Consider the following 17,897-nt stretch of genomic DNA (forward strand, 5'->3'; position numbering starts at 1 on the left):
ATCCTAACAAGCTAAACCACATGATTCTGGCTCGCCAAGTGCTGCTGAGGGAAGTCAATGTAGCCATGTGATTTTTGCTAGCCAGCTATTGACTGAGATGAAGACAGAGGACAGAGAAGAGGTTCGACTCTTCGAAATACTGTAGCGCCGTGCAGGGGGTTTAATTCTTATTGACAGCTATTGATCGGGGACAGGCTAGAATGGATGCATGGGAGAGAATAAATTGAACTAAACTGTAACAAGACTGTCCTAAAGCTCAGGTCTTGTAGAGGCTTTAAAGGGTTGGTTCAACCAAATTATTAAAGAAAATTACCCCCCCCCCCCCCCCAACCCTAACCATGCAGATAGTTTTGGTTTTATCTCCCAAGTTTATGAGATCAGTGTTTCAGAACATTTTGCAGCCACCCCAAAACACAATTCAGGTGAATAGAGTTAAATTCTTAGTGTTCACAGCAATGAAAAAATCTATTTAAAGAATCATGAGCAATGTGTCCCTCCAGAAACAGAGTTCTTGTTATACTGGACAATGCTCAAACTGCTTTTATTAGACCTACTTTCTTCCAAAAGAATTGCCCCCATGAAACTGTTGACAGCACGTTCTGTGGACTATTTGGTGTAAATGGGACACTGCTTCTTAAAATAGATGCCTCACAGCGAGAAGGTCCTAAGTTCGAATCCCCCATCTGGCTGGGACGGGGCCCTTTCTGAGTTTGCATGTTCTCCCTGTGTCTGCGTGGGTTCTCTCCGGGTTCTCCGGCTTCCTCCCACAGTCCAAAGACATGCATGTTTGTTGTCAGTTACAGAAAATGGATGGATGGATGGACTTTTATTACAAACAAAATTCATTTAATTCCTTTGTATTGGGGTGGGTGCAGGAATGTCAGATACAAATAGGCCTATCTGACAACCAAATAAAACTGCATCACTAAATACTAGTGGTGTAATGAAACAAAAAACGTTTATGTAAGTAGATGCGTGTGTGAAGGCAGGCATACTGTAGGTATGCTGTGGCTCTTTCAAATACAGTGCCAACAATTTTGCCACATTTACATCAACTGATTTTCTTTTTTACAAAACAGCTGGAATACAGAAATTTCCTCCCTTGTCTCTCATGTCCCACAGAGAGATTTACCTCACTCATGCACAGGGTTTGGAAGTAAAGGATTATAGCACATGTAACAGGATTACAGTAATCCCAAAAATAACCACTAATCTGTTAGTTACTGTGGAAACGGCGATCTCTTTGCATATGCTGTCAAAAGCTTGCTGTTTGTTTTTTGTATCTGTAATATGGCACGACAGGAAAAAAAAAAAAGTGCAGTCAATATTAGTTTCACATGTCCTAGAGTAATGTGTGTGAGTGTGAGCTCTACTTTTGGGTAATAGCACTGATTCTAAAATTTGGACAACGTTGATTAACTATGTAAATTATGTGGATTACAGTAAAGATTATAATGTTAAGTAGGTAATAATTAATGTGTTAAACATTCTGTTATAATCCGCTCAACACTGCTACTTAGGAATTTTAATTCTGGCACTAATATAGGAAGTCTGTAGCATTAAGTGACCTCTGTTGAATGAATCACCAAAAGAAGGTGTGCATAGATACACTATAAATAATAATGACTCATCCCATGCAGTGCATCCTAGGCCTATGTCACACTGTGAAAAGCTCCCCACGCAACCATACGAACAGGTCTGAGAAGTCGCTGCCCAGGAGAAAGACAGAGAAGTGCAGACAAAGAAAAACAAAGCAACAAAAACAACAGAGAGGGATATGAAGAGAAAAAATGGGGACAACAGGGAACAACAGAGAGAGAGAGAGAAAAAAAAGACACGGTTCTGAGGAAAAACCAAGTGAAACAGAGACAAAACTTACCTCAAGCTGTCCTTCCTGTGCACAGTCACATACATCTCATACACCCTACCCTGAGGAACAGCACCCGCTGGAACCAACAAACTCACGCCTGCAGGAGGGAGGACAGAGGGGAGGAAGGATGGATGAAGGCAGGAATAATGAGATTCATCGCTGTATTTATTAATTTTACCATGCACAGCTGAATTATTGAATGTGCAACCCATTATCACTTTATCATTATGATTAATTATTGAATAATCATTTTTAAAGGAAACCCATGTAAAACTTCCTCTTAAATATATCATCAAGCGAATTGTACTGTGATGTTTTATAGCTTCTGAGAGCTGCTTCCTATCAGCAGGTTACATTATTCATTATTTTTTGCCTGCCCACTGCTTTTAAATCCTAACATAAGTCTGCTGAAAGTTTTTTCCTTTTAAAACTAGGTAGCTGCAGAACATCCCAAGGCTGTTTTTTTATGGTAGGTTGAATGTGCAGCAGTGGCCAGATACACTTTCTTTATGTGATTCTTGGTGCAGGAAATGTATCTGACCTTGTTCAAATCTATAAGACTTTTTAAGTATGTTTCAGTATTACCTGGCATGACATTCTATAGCAGGTAATGTTATGTAATGTCATATTATTTATTAATGTGTCAAAAACTCAAAGTTATCTCTAAGTTATCTCTTTCCTTTGTACTTGCTCTTGGTGGGAACTACTGGATCCCTGTAAAAAATATACATATATATATATATATATATATATATATATATATATATATATATATATATATATATATATATTATATAAAGAGTACAGTCTAGTCAAGCTCGCCTGACATCACTTCTGTTGCATGTAAAGTCTTGTGTGATCACCCCAAAATGGGTTTCTGCTAGAGTTGTAGTGCATTCATCAAGGAGGAAGCTATACACACCCTGATTACAAAAAAGCTGGGACGCTGTGTAAAACAAATAAAACAGAATGTGCTAATTTGCTAATCTTTTTTGACTTATACTCCATCGGAAATAGTACAAAGACAATCTATTTAATATGTTAGCTCATCAAATTCATATTTTTTTTAAATCATATGCTCATTCTGAATTTGATGCCTGCAGCACATTTCAAAAAAGTTGGGAAGGGCAAAAAAGACAAGGAGAATTGTGAATGCTCAAAATACATTCCACAGGTGAACACGTTAATTGATAACAGATAATAGTGTTCTCATCAGGTATGAAAGGGGCATCCTCAAAACACTCAGTCATCCAAGTATGGATGGTGCAAGGTTCATCACTTTGTAAAAGACATGACTGTATGAAGGATATTACTACATGAGAAAACTTCATAAAACTTTTTTCGGAATTAAGGTTGTAGGTGTTTTCAGACAGAAAGCAGCAAAGCAATCCCCCGCCTCTAAAATCTGTTTTGTAATCGACATTAGACAGTAACCAGCCTGATGATTGGCTTTTAAGTGAATAAATGTGAACGTTTACCAGAGTTGGGTACGATGAGGTGTCCTCCCTGGTTGTTGAAGGATCCGTGAGCGGTACAGGAAGGGTCCCGTGTTCGGGCCAAGCTCTGGTTGCGAAGATTCATGGTGTCGCTGTTATCCAACAGAGACTGAGTTACCTAGGAATCAAAAAACAGCAGTGAGAATCATGATAATAAGAAAGTTAGATTTACAGGGCATAACCTAACACAACGCACGTTCCAGTGGAAGTTGGAAGGAATTAAGTGAGTTACAGTTGATGACGTCTTCATCTTGCATCTAATTTACTAGTGGACCTTGAAAGCTCCAGTAGGATGACTATGCAGATGTATAGCGAGATGGCGGAGAAGCTCACAAAACAATCCAACATCATCTTGGATTATGTCTCACTTTAGAGGATAGCAGGTATGTAATTCTGCAAATGCTCCAGTTTATGATGAAACAAAACTTTTTCTATGAATCTCAGTTTTGAGCCACAACAAATAGCAGAATAGTAAATAAACCAAGGTTGTTGTTTTTAGCTGAACAGTTGTTGATGACCTGTGGCCCCTACCAGCTGGTTACGAGGAGTGAGGAGTCAGCAGTCGGTATAAAACAGGTTTTGTGGTGATAATAAAACACACTGATGAATCAATGCCTGGTTTGGCTGAGAAATGCAGTTTTAATGCATTAACCTTAGAAATCACACCTTATTTACATTAATGCTATTGCACCTATGAATGGATGCATGACACTTATGGCAAACAATGAGTAAAATCCTTGGGACTGTAATATAAATTGCAGTGGAGAGGTTAGTGATAATGATCCCCATATCAGGGTTGTCTCTGTTACATTAGCATGCTTACTCATGTTTTCCTATTACACCTACTGGGTATTGTACACTTATGCATAAAAGAAAGCCGTGCCCATGCACTATGGAGGCTGAAAGAAGGGAACATATGCAGAAAATCACTGAGCTGATGTCAAGTACTGTAAAAATTTATTCTAATGAAACCAAACGTTCATGGAGGTCCAGAGACGTTCAAGTCTGCAAGGCCAATCTCTGGTTGAATGGGTCACTGTAGTTTTACTTTTGCCTGGATGATTAGTGCAATGTGTTAATGTTCTGTTTTCCACTAGAGTTGTAGTGCATTCATCAAGATGGTTTAATTTTTTTTCTCATGATTTCTTGGCAACCATTAACTACAATGCTACAGGGAAGATCTGGATCTGCCTCGGAGCGCTGCCATAGGGCTGAGCTGGCAGTCTATGAGAAGAGGGCGGTTTTACAGTAGACCTATGAAACCACCTTAGGGTAAGTGGTAAAATATGACCTGCTTTGCATTTCCTTGCCGAAGTGTCCACTGTGAGATGCAAAATAAGGACTTAACATTCAGCAGTTTACTCCTACATCACGCAAAGCTCACAAGAACTGGCTTCAGTGTGTTAAAAGCAGACGCAAGACTAGAAACACAAGCAGAAAAGATCCTCAAATTAGCGAGGCAAGGTCAGTCGTTTGACACAGGGGAGGTTCAAAAGGCCAAAATTAACAAAACATACATGTTAAGAGGAGAACAAATCATCAAAATCTGATCCGCAGAGCTCAAAGACAGTGAGTTCAGCTCTCGTACTGCCTCAGGACAGGTGCCGCGCTGAAACTGAGCAGTTTCATCTGTGTTTGTGACAAGTGACTCTGGTATGCATGCCATGTAGTTGACAGAGCAGAGGGAGGAAACTGGGACACTGAGCTGCATGTATACTAATGGTGTTTGGTTTTGTATTTATGTGACTGGGAATACATAGCTGCCACATGTCAGTGCTGCTCAGGATGTTTCTGCAGCGTAACCTCACTTCAGGAGGAGACATTTCAAAATCCTACTGTGTTCATACAGATCATTTTGGCCGCACATTATTTTACACTACACTAATAAGATGTAACTAATATAATAATAATTTAATTTAAGTCTAATAAAGAGTCTAATGCTGTAAAAGAACAAATATTTCTAGTTATTGTCTATATTTATACAAAGTATGGCATGTTATATCTTATTACTGGCAATAGATTGAGCGTTGCATTTATTATTTTACCTTAGGAGACAGCTTGGATGTGAAGTCACCTCCGAGGTCATCCTGCGGTGTGACCAGACCAGAGGAGTTGTAGACTTTGATCTTCAGGTTGGGAAGAGGATCTAGCAGAGGAGAGTTGGTCATTGGGATTTTATCTGAAACATCGTGGAGGGCATACACCGGGCCACGATACATGGCAGCTGCATTTGTCAAGTCAGGAGGAGCTGTCAGTAGATCAGCTAGAGGGATAAAGTATAAGAGACAGAGGAAGGGAAATTAGTGAGAGAAAATACAACATGAATGACACTACTGAGGTTTTCGTTTTTTCAGCAGGCGGGGGTCACAAAACGTGGTGTCTGAGAAAAAATGAAGGGTAAAACTATATACTGGTTGCTGCAGTAGGGGACAAATGTTGGAAAAACCTGTAGATCAGTGAGCAGGAATAAGGGGAGCAAGATGTGAGCAGGCAAGGCTGCTGATAAGGTATCAGTGTCTGTATGATACATTGCAGTACACAGGGGTATGACCTGGATCAAGGACTAGTCATGACTGCTGCACAGAGACAGAGAGAGAAAGTAACAGATAGAGAGAGAGAGATATATCAGGTTGATGCTTAGGCTTCATCTAAAAAAAACTATCAAAGAATGAGTTTAATAGATCATATTTAAATCTGCATATCTTCAAAACAAACTCAGTGATTTCAAAGCTGACCTTACTTTCCACAGTATAATAACAGAACAGCAAAGCTTCATGCCATCCTTTAAGCTCTTCAAAACGCTGTCAGCGACTCTTACTTCACCCACACAATCAAAGAAGCTGTCACACTTTAATCACATTACTGTCTATTTTTAAAATGCTCACAATGTCACGATCCAAATCTGACTGACAAAACCTGCTGCACACATTTACAAAAAAAAAAAAAACATGACGATGTTAAATCATTTTAATTGTACTATTAAAAGCTAAAAACGAGACTTTTGTCAAACAGTGGCCACTATGGACACAAGGATTGCAATTACAGGAAACTGGCACACTGACATTCGCTTGAGTCAGACACACCATCATGTTTGTCTTTGACAGGTGACAGGAGAATAAGAATTGACAGCCATTAAGCTGGAACAGCAAAACCATTTTCATTTGTGAGACAAAGAATACTTAGTTAACTTTTTCCTTCTTGACTCTTGTTGTTTGTAATTTCTGCTGCTGGGGATCTCACATCGCTCAATCTAAGCAACAACAAAACACAGAGTTTTATGAAGTAGCAAAGTAGCAAAGTAGCAAAATAGCGTGGCATCATGGGAGTTGTTATCTTTATTGTTGAACAAGCACCATTGTCGATGAAAACCTATCTGATGTGACTCAGGTGGTGTTCACGGAGGAGGAAATAAGTTTGACCTTATTTGACTTTAATGAAATAGCTGCAAATAAGGTTAGCCAATGTAACATTAACTTGCTAACTTACCATTAGATGACCCATACATACCGTAGTTAAAGAGGGGGATTCAATCACAGTGCAGCCCAGTGCTGTTATCCATGGTCAAAACAATCATATCAGAAAATAACTTTATGAGTGTGGTGAACATTGCTGTTATAGTGTTGCAGAAATAATACTGTATTACTGATATTGGGGGTCATCTGATTATCTGGAAGTTATTGCTACTATAGGGGGTAAAGAGGATATCATGCCATCAACATGCGACCAAATTCAAAGCACCATTGCCTTGAATAAAACGTGGGATAATGTAAGTACACAACTCAGCAAAACATATAACATAGTTCTAGTTGTTTATATACGCATATTCCATGTGGAAATGGTACATCTTTTGCCTTTGAGCAAACCCATGTATCTCATAAATACTTTCGAAGCTCTGAATGGAATCACAGATGAGAATGAAACAAAACTCACCCCAGCTCTGGGTTAGATGTAATTTCAGGCCACTGAGTGGATTCTACTAGTTGTAGACTGTGTGATGTTTTACGCTGTTCTTTTGAGTTTTCACAGCTGATGCTAATGCTGGAATCTCGACACATTTCATGTACTGCAAGTAAACACTCAAGTGCCCCACTTACACAGACTGTCATAAATAAAAACACATCTGCATTGTAAAACATGGGCACTACAAAAGCATTCACATATAACACACTACGCAGCACACGCTAACACACACACACACACACACACACCACAAACACATGCATTATACAGTACATCATATAAGAATTACAGTACATGATGTCTTTGTGGATGGACAGGTAAATCTCTGAGATTACCTCCAGTGCTCATCATGGAAGGTTAATGTAAGCCACAGGGCAACTGCAGAAACATGCTGACTGCTAATAAGTACACTATGCTCATCCGTGTGAATTGAAGAGCTGTTTACATTATGTTGATTTTAATTAAAAAGGCAACTATGTTCTACCTCCATTTTTTGGCACAAACATGCACAACCTTGCTGACGTAAAGGCAGTGTATTTAATGAGGTCTTCTTTAGAGTAAATATTAACATTTTGCAGGAAATTCTTCTTCTAATGAAGAAACTAAAAGCCTTTTGCAGTTAAATTATTACTATACAGTTACTTACATGTGTGTGCGGGCATGACCAACAGACCTGGAGTTTGTCTGCAGCTAATCTTTCATACTATTGGACCTATAAGTCTATTTTTTGTGCACATTCATGACTGTATTCTCAACCTCTGTGATTCACAGATTTTTTAAAAACTTGAAAAAGTGTAGGGCTTCACATCCGAATGAACTGATTAGATTCTGGTGGTTAAAGGTGAAAAGTCACTGTAACTTCCCGTCCATCTCACTGCCATGAGAAATTGGTAAACAGCCACTTGGTCTTAAGGATGAACTGATTAGATTTTTGTGGTCAAAGGTTTCTGTGGCCTCACAAAAAATGTTTTTGGCTATAACTCAAGAATTCATATGGTAATTATAATAAAAATTTCACACAAATGTCTAACAGGACACGGCTGGAGAGAAACTACTTACTTGTAAGTTGTAACATGTAATTACATGTAACTACATGTAATTAAATTACAATATGGATGCAATTGTAATCCCTTACAGTTACTGATAAAAAACATAACTGAATTACAGTTAGTAATGTTCTTCTACTAATGTTTTAATAACAACAATGAATTGTCCTCAGTTTGTTCTGCCTGCCAGAATATTAGCCAAACTTTATTTAGGTAACTGGAAAGATGCAGCATCCAATTTCTACTGACTGTAAAAATAATACATTTGGCAATCTTCACAAACAGTAAATCCTACATGGGGTTTTACTTTATCAAAGTGAATCAAATGAATGTGGTCCCAAGCAACCCAATACAACAATACCCTCAGTCACTCTTGTAGCTAGCCATGTTGAGCCATCTTACCTCACCAAACAGCGCTGTACGTCTACACAAACAACTCTCTCACGTCAGAAAATCCAACAGATATCCAAGATTTAATTGGGATTGGGATCACACTAAGGCCAGTTACCTACCAAGAACAATTCCAGATTTGTTCGCACTAGGCTCTATTTTTTTTTTTTTGGGCATATGGCCTGAAATCCTGTCGTTCCCCTCACAAGCCCATCCATTCTAATTTTAAAATCCCTCATTATCACCCCACCGCCACCACCTACACACACACGCACGCACGCACGCACGCACGCACGCACGCACGCACGCACGCACACACACACACACACACACACACACACACACACACACACACACACACACACACACACACATCTGTCACCTATCACTCTCTTCCTCTCTCTATCACCAGGCTGTTTACCCTTAAAGCCAGCGGGTATTCCTGCCAAATCATCCCTGCTGAAATTTAATTAACAACTAACAGAAAGCCACAGAGAGAGAGAGACAGAGAGAGAGAGAGTGAGAGAGAGAGACACAGAGAGAGGGAGTGAGAGAGAGACAGAGAGAGAGGGTGAGAGAGAGGGCAGGGGGTTGTGGGGGAGAGAGAAAGTCAGGAGACAGGGACATAATTCTTCATTAATAGTAATAGGAGATGGTCCCTCAACGCAGAGTGACAAGCATCCTAATGCTTTACTGATAAAATGTCACCCGATCTCCGCTCATGTGAAGGCATTCACCCTTGCACATATGAACTCGCACATACACACACACAATTACTGAGCTAGCTGTTTACCAATTTGCATCCTTTCTGACCTCATTTTCCTGTTTTTTACTGTAAAACATGATGTGAATTTTAATTGTCAACCAACTGACCACATAACCACATGTAGGAGCATTTAAGCATTCTTCACTTCACTTTGTTTTGCAGCAAGACATAGATATGAAAATAAAAAAATATACAGAAAGTCTACATGTGGTATATGAAGGGTATTTTAAGATGTACAGAATTGTAATTTGTTCTTTCTTAAACAGATTAAGACAAAATCTGATGAAACCCTCTTTCTACAATGCCATTTCTTGCTGACCAAAGGGAGAATATCATGTACACTCTATCAAGATGAGTACCATGAGCACTGGTTTTGTCATCAACTATTTTAAGCCTTCTAATTTACAGAATTAAATCCAAATCTGTGGGAGTGTATGAGTGCATGTCCACTTGTGTATGTGCCTACTGCCTACATGTATTCTAAGAATTTTTTGGCAAGATTTATTGACTTTTTTTTGATTGGCAAGTGTCTTTTTTTGTCATCTAGTTGACAAACTCTGAGGATTAATGCACTCAGTAGAGTGCAGATCTCCAACTTTTTTGATTAGTTTGATTAACTTTAATTTAAGTACATACTTTTTTAGCAATAACCCTAACAGATTAGAGTTACATTTAATTTAGACTTTGATTACCAGTAACTAGTTACTCTCCTGCACCTAGTATCCTATTAGTGTGTGAATTTTTGAGTTATGTCTTTTGTGGGGTCACAGTGAACTTATTAACTTACTATTAGAATCTAATCATTTTGTCACTGTGCCAAATTTGAAGAAATTCCCTGAAGACTTTCTTGAGATATCGCACTCACAAGAATTAGATGACCCCAGAATATAATGCCTCTGTTCACCTGTTGCCGGTGCAGAAGCATACAAAGGTTTTTCAAGGTTTTTATTTTAATTTATTTATTTCTAGTCATGAATGTGCATAATTAGGCTGATAGTCCATTAGACAGGTCCAGTCATCATGCACGCAAGCTACTGCATGATCCCCTCCAGCCTTATGCCAGCAGAGATAATAAACATTATTTTAGGAAAATGAGGGTAAAGAGTATGTCTGAATGGAACATTCAAAAACACTGTCAAAAAATTAGACAAAATATTCGTCTATCAGACTTAAAAAATTACATTTCAATTCTGCCTATTAGCTTGTACCACGGGATGCTTTGGTTGATTCAGCAGCATAAACCATGACTGCAGGTTAGTACTGTCTGTTTATATGTCTGATTAAGGGTGCTACAAGGTGTGGTAAACACTAGTTATTTCAGCTGCTTTTACCTCATCTGTCTGGGAATTATCTTTGTGTTTCAGTAGGAATGGATCTATGGATCAGCCCAGAGAGTTATAAGTATTTTCCCAGTCCTTGTCATCGGTGTATTTCCTTTCCTTTGTGGTAGTTTCTGTCTAAATCTGAATAGCTTGTGACTTGGAGTTTTTCCTGTTGGGTGTAGCAAAGGCAGAAGAAACACTGACAGGTTAACCTACACTTGACCCACGTGTGTGTGCAGTTTGACTGACATCAAACACAGGCCTGTGTTGACAGCCTTCCCCTGCTTTCTTCACAGCCATTGGATAAAAGACAGATTCTGTTCTGCAGTGGTTTGACTTTGCAAAACTAGAGCCAATCAAAATGTGGGACATTAAGTGGAACAACTGGTCACCAGTCTTGCGGACTCATATCTGATTCATCCACATTCCCCATCCACTCTTGGCATTTCCAGTAAGCTTTTGAATGCGTGCTCACGGGTATACAAGCATGTGTGGCTGTGTGCTTCTCGTTGTCTTGAAACGACAATACAGACAGAAGAGAGTAAAAGATGGCTCCACTTTAACAGGAAGACAAACAGGGAGGGAGTATCCGTTGAAGCAGGAGTCGCTGTGACGGGACAGACGGAGACACAGTGAGGGAAAGACAGAGACATGGAGATGAAGAGAGGAGGATGCTGATAAACAGGATATGTGATTGACCTGAATGTGCAGACGGGGAAGGAGGAGAAAGAAAGAGTGAGACAGAGGAGGAGAATGACAGAGGGAGACTCCTTGATGGAGGAGAGTGGTCTCCGGTGGAGACAGAGATGAATCCAGACCAGCAAAGATTGACAGCCAGAGGCTGAGGAAACAAACTAAATGATGGTAGCATCAAAGCCTCAAAGCAGTGAGAGCAGGTACCATTATGTCCAGAGAGTAATGGTCACATTTGTTATTCTGTATCCACCCATGACTCTACGTATCTGTCCACCTATTCATCCATGTACCTATTTATCTATCATTTTGCACATTATGTAATGTCAAAATTTAAGAGCAACATACAATCTGTAGTCTTCTTTTTGAGAGAGTGTAACAAAGAGGCAGCCACTTGCCATCAAGTCCCCGCTTCACAACAAGTATCCCACCAGCCTGAGTACTCTCCATATACAGTCTCAGTCCCTGTCAGTCGTGGTTTGGCTGCTTTGTTGCAGACTGCACTCTGACCTTCCTGCATGTCCTCCATGGAACATATAGGGGACTGTTCAGGCAGAAGCATATAAACTACTGAATGACAGACCCCCTGTCTCACTGCCATACTCCATGATAAAAGACCATATTAAAGGAGGAGGAGAAGTGAAAGGCCAATCATTACATGCACTATACATTCTTTATTGTAATTGGGTGGTATTTTATACACTTTCTTAAAATTTTATACTTAGTACATTCTTTTTTTTTTAAGTAATGTGTTCACTTATGTTTAGAAAGGTGCTAACGTACTTTAAAACCTGACCTGTTTTCAATACTAGTCATCTTACATTTACTATATAAAAGGTAACTTAACATTCCTTAAAAAAATCTTTGGTTGTTTACTTTTTCACTTTGCCATAGTGATGTGCACATGCACTCAGGGAAAATGTGACATAATTGTTGGATGTGGTTACAGGTGCATGTGGCTAACAACCTTCTAGCAGAAGGTCTCAGCAGGCTGATGTTAAGTGAGACCAGACAAATCTGTGTGCTCATGCTCATTTATCTGGCAGATACGTCTGGCCCCGCCTAATGATCAGAGAGATTCCCACCAGTCCTGTTTCTTGTTGGGTCAATCACAAACACTATTTTATATGAGGTGGATTTATGATGATGACAGACAGGGGAGCATCACCGGTCCAGATATGAAAAGTCAAACGTCAGACGTTTTGAGTGCAATACACCAGGTTCACAAAACTCTGATAAAACTGTCAACCAGGGAGTGTTGATCAAATATGAATCAAGATTCTGTCACTGCATTGCTTTACTGTCATTGCATTTCCCACCCAAAATGTTTTCAGAAAGATGTTTTAGTGTACTGTTTAGCTACAATTCGAGGAAGTTTGTAACCGGGTCACCATTTGTTTTCCTGCTTGAAACTGGACCAAGTATCACCACAATTTCCATGTGTTGCTCAATGCTATGTCACATGTTTTGTTGCTCTGACTAGCTGGAGGTCTATTTGATTGTGTTGGACATCTATCCAGTTGTGTACAGAGGCATTTTGGTCTGTGCCTATTCATAAATCCCTTTTGGAAAAGAGAGAGATTCCAGACCAACACACATTTGTGTATTGGTCTGATGATGCCAGGCTAAAGCATCACTGCTTCTTCTTGGGCAGGATATTCTAGTATTCTTGTCTCCTTGGATTAAATGTCATCTTCTGTAACATCCCATACCTGATCTGGCTGTTTTGATATTAACGGACTGGAAGCCTCCATTGAGTGCTGAGGTGTCGATGATGTCCGAGTCAAAGTCGCGGTGCGTCTTGCGGTAGACAAAGAGCGCCACGATGACGGAGATGACCAGGCACATAATGACTGCAATGACGATGCCCACGTACAGCGCCACATCATCTGTGCTTGGAGCAGCTGGAGGGGACACAAAGAGGGAGAAGACACAGTTATAGACAGAGAGTTATTATTAAACATGAAGCAAGTCCACCCAAAAGATCTGCTTAAAAGAAGGTAATAAACAGCTACAGATAATTCTTATGAAACAGCAGGGCAGTGGCAGAGAAAAAAAGCAAGATGTTTTTATCCAACTCAAGAAGAAATGTGATGCAGGCTTCGAATTAAATTAATATGGCTCTCTGTCGCTTAATTTGTGTTTGACAATTTCACTTTTACCTCAGACCACCTATCAGACTCAAAGGACAATCTCTATAGGTTCCATTTCAAATGAAACTTTCAAATGGCCCTCCAGCTTGTGTAATATGATCATTTGTCTAGACAGAGGTAGAGAGAGACAGAGACACCTTTCAAACGGCACCAACTCTTAAAACTTAATAAGGCTGTTAATTATTTTACAAGGGTCCTAACATCCTTTTTCAATCTGGCTGAGACTTTAATGGTGTTTCAGCGAGAACAACGGTGGAATTGTCATTCATGATCCATATTTTAAAGTAGAGGAAGGGACTAAGAAAATTTTACCCGACGGGTGATGCTGGTGGTAAAAAGGTAAGAGCCACACTGAAGAAATGAGGGGAGAAAGAGAGGAGACGAATTATGAGCGTAGGGGAGGAAATGATGAGGAAGTAAAATTAAACTATTTGTTTTAACTTAAAAATGTTAGTATCCAGGCTGCATTAAAATTTAAAGTTTACCATATTTGAAAAGGCAAGTTGAGGTAATTTTGAAATGATTCAAAACAAATAACTTTTTGAGTCAATTAAACTTGACATTAATCCAGTTGTACTTGAAAAAACATGTTCAATTAGCATAGGATATTAAGTTAAACCAACAACTCTTCAGTCACACTCATGAACATTACAAATAAATGTGATCTCCTTTTACATTAATTCAGTTTAAAAAGCTGCTCCTGTTGCAGCTGCTTTGTTCCACCATCATCACAAAGACAATATGTAAAACTTCTCCTAGTGAATTTATTACATTTTAACTAATTCAATACTAACCTTTGCTGTGTTTTGCAATTTTTTCATTTATTGTGAAATCATGACTTATCTGTATTAGAGAGACAAAGCAAGTTTTCATCTTTTATATTTTCTTCCCATGATAACAAAAGAAGGGTCTCAGGAGACCTTTAACTCTCAAACAATGCATGCTGGGAAGTCCGTTTAGAACTTTTAAATTTTTTGGGGCTTTTCATGCCTTTGATTTATCAGGGCAAATTTGATAGAACAGCAATGGGGGACAGAGGGTGGAGGAATGACATGCAGCAAAAGGATGCAGGTCAGGTGGAGTCAAAACAGAGGACTCAGCCTCAGTTCACGGGCCACACGCTGCACCAACTGAGCTAACCAGGCCATCTGTTTATTCAACTCATCGTTTCAACATAGAAGAACTCAAATTTATCCGTTCTGAAGTGTTCTGAAAATACATACTAGAAATTTTAGGTTTAATAAACCAGAATAAATAAAACTTGTATATTTAGCTATAAGTTGATAAGAAAAGATTAGTTGATTGCACTAAATTGCTGTATGAAGGAAGGGGAATGAAATAAAGAGAATAAAAGAACCTTATAAAAAGAGAGAACTGGGGAGTAGGGAATGAAACAAGGGCACAATAAATCAGGAATGAAGAGAAGAAGGAATGAGAAAGAGAAAAGAAGTGATAACAGCCAATGAGAGGAAAACAGGGCAAAAGAAATGCACTTCAACTTCAAAGCATCAAAACAAACAAGTCCAGATATTTAACATGAAAGCCCCTGTGAAACTTTTTGGAGAAGTCTCACACTTAAAGCACTCCATGTATAATCATGTCCTCTGTAGCTGGTAGGAGGGGGATTTGTCTGCAGCTATTAAGAAGAAGACAGAAAAGTATAGGAATGCTCCTTTTTAATCTGCCCTTAAAGTTGAGAGGCAGATAACAGGCTTTTAGCTCCAAACAGCCTGAGTCATTTGCTAAAGGATTTGCTGTTGTCGCATCACTACAAGTTCAGAAAGCATGAACTTGATTATGCATGAAAGAATCCTTTGATGAGGCGCACACACACACACACACACACACACACAAACATTCACGCTCACATATGCCCAAGCATGATTCACACAGACACACATTCACAGCAGAAGGGTCATTCCTGATGGTGTTAGTTACTCATTTGCCACTTGAGGGAGCTATGAGCCACTTTCTAGTGTCTCTGGGGATCTGCGCACATGAGGGCGAAGCATGTTCCTCATAATTAAGTCTCAGATTGTTATGCACCAAATGTCTCTGGATACGGTTTCCAAGGAACAGACAAATGATGCTTGTTGTCAAGCCCTTGTGACACAGTATTTTGTAAAATAACAGCCATTTCAACCAATAACTGCAAATGCAAATATGTGCACAATAAACAGAAAAGTTTAATGTGTTTAGCATATAAGAATCAACAATTGAGAAATCATGATTAGCATTTTTCACCTTTTTTTATCTGGCATTTTATTTAACAAAGGTAATATCTCATTTGACATCAATGTAGGGAGTGCAGGTCAGAATGATGACAGGAAGTAGAACAGGAATGGCACTAAAAGTTGTAGGCAAAGTAAACAGCAGAAGTAGGGTCTTTGCCAGAAAGCCATTGTTCCTGGAAAGGGTAATCTGCAAACAGTTTGTTGCTGCATCTGCAAATGCAGGTCAAGACTTTACCATGCATACTGAAAGCCATGTATCAACATCATCCAGAAATGCAGGCGATTTCTCTGAGGCCCAAACTCTTCTGAGATGGACTGACAAAGTGGGAAAGTGTGCTGCGGTCTGACAAGTCCACATTTCAAACTGCTTTCAGAAATCATGGACGTAGTGGTCTCTGGGTTACAGAGGAGAAGGACCATCCAGATTGTTAGCAGCACTAATTTCAAAAGTCAGCATCTGTGATGGTATAGGTTTTTAAAATTGCAAATGATGTAACCCCAAATTACCTATTAAACTTCTTCTCAAAAGTCAGTGAGGCTCAAAGGCACAAAACCAGGTCCAGTGTAACAAATCTGATGATGCTAACAATGAGTGGGGTGCTCAGGATTGGAATAATTTTCCCAATAGCACAAAACAGACTACAAACCCAGTCACGTTTCAGGCTCAACTGAATCACTGGCTTTTAGACAGTTGCGTTGGCAGGGTTGTATGTAGCTCACTTAATGAACCACTTTTAGTATAAAAGGAAGTGGGTATTTTACTCTATTGTCAAAATAATTCATGCTTATGCTTAATGTAATTATTTTTGTTTATTGATGTTGTTTGTTCTTTTATTTGCCACTACATGCAAGTATGTGTGCACACACACATGCCATCTAATTAAAACAAGGTCCACAATGGAAATAATTCCTGTGACCTCTTGTGTTATTGTTGATGCCTTTTTAATTGTGCATGTACTGGTGTTGCAACTATGTAATTGTCCTTTTAAATGAACAAACAAACTGGCAGATGAATCAGTACAGTAATAATAATAATGATCATTAATTCCAGTCCTAAACTAAATTGTTGTAATGTCCTAATCTCAACCAGAGTTGACTTAACTACCTAATGTTGATCTTGTGTTTAACTTCAAATATGTGAAAATGTCGAATGTGTCACTTAAACCAGATTGTGGCAGAAGAAACAACACATTCATATAACTTATATGAACAAACTCCTCATCTGTGTCAAAAGTTTGCACTCTTTTCACAAAACTTCGTGACACCGTGGGGGGTTGTTAAAGCAGCTGAAAATCACTGCCAAATATCTGTTCATCACATTTAACTCAAACTTAAAGACCACCTTTAAATCTCCAAAGTTGAACCCCTATGGGTTTTGTCAAACGCAGTTACCAATTTCCTTTTGATGATGTTAAAAAGATTGCTGTAAAATCCCCAACGCCCCAACTACACTGCTGCACAAAGTTGCCCTGTTATCAAGGTCCTTGCACTTGCCAAGGGGGAATAGAATTGGATAATCCTCTTAAGTACCAACTCCCTGATCTTAATTATGATCATCATCATCCTCATCTATTTAGGGAATCTTTATCTTGTTTCTACTTTAACTTGAAGGTCTACAACTTCAGAAAAGTGGGGTGCCAGGCAGCCACAAAAAATATTACTTCTAAACTTGCTTTTTCCAATCCTATTTTCCTATAAAGTGTTCTGGGACACTTTGGGGTAAGTTAACTAGGCTATGGCCTGCTGTGTTCTTGATATCTGTGTGTATGTGTGTGTGTGTGTGTGTGTGTGTGTGTGTGTGTGTGTGTGTGTGTGTGTGTGTGTGTACAGAGTGTAGCATGTCTTATACCAGTGGGCTTAGACATCCTTTCTTGACTGTCTATCAGTTTATATCCCATCTCTCTCAGATCTTTCTCTTCCTCCATATCTCTCACCTCTCCCTCAGACTCCCACTGTCTCTGTGTCTC

The 17,897-nt window shown here is 39.2% G+C and overlaps 1 protein-coding gene across 2 annotated transcripts in view; it reads right to left on the bottom strand.

The window, feature by feature from the left end:
- The window catches only part of unc5ca (unc-5 netrin receptor Ca), a 258,799-nt gene that overhangs the window by 18,774 nt on the left and 222,128 nt on the right, over window positions 1–17,897 (bottom strand). For both annotated transcript variants that reach the window (XM_084728798.1, XM_084728797.1), the window contains 4 exons: window positions 13,256–13,447; window positions 5,412–5,629; window positions 3,349–3,484; window positions 1,880–1,967 (listed from right to left, as the gene is read on the bottom strand). In XM_084728798.1, the coding sequence (XP_084584924.1) occupies window positions 1,880–1,967; window positions 3,349–3,484; window positions 5,412–5,629; window positions 13,256–13,447 (634 nt within the window). The remainder of the gene's footprint in view (window positions 1–1,879; window positions 1,968–3,348; window positions 3,485–5,411; window positions 5,630–13,255; window positions 13,448–17,897) is intronic.

The sequence above is a fragment of the Lutjanus erythropterus genome, chromosome 10 (assembly GCF_056507025.1).
Source record: "Lutjanus erythropterus isolate fLutEry1 chromosome 10, fLutEry1.hap2, whole genome shotgun sequence".
NCBI classification, from domain to species: Eukaryota; Metazoa; Chordata; class Actinopteri; order Lutjaniformes; family Lutjanidae; genus Lutjanus; species Lutjanus erythropterus.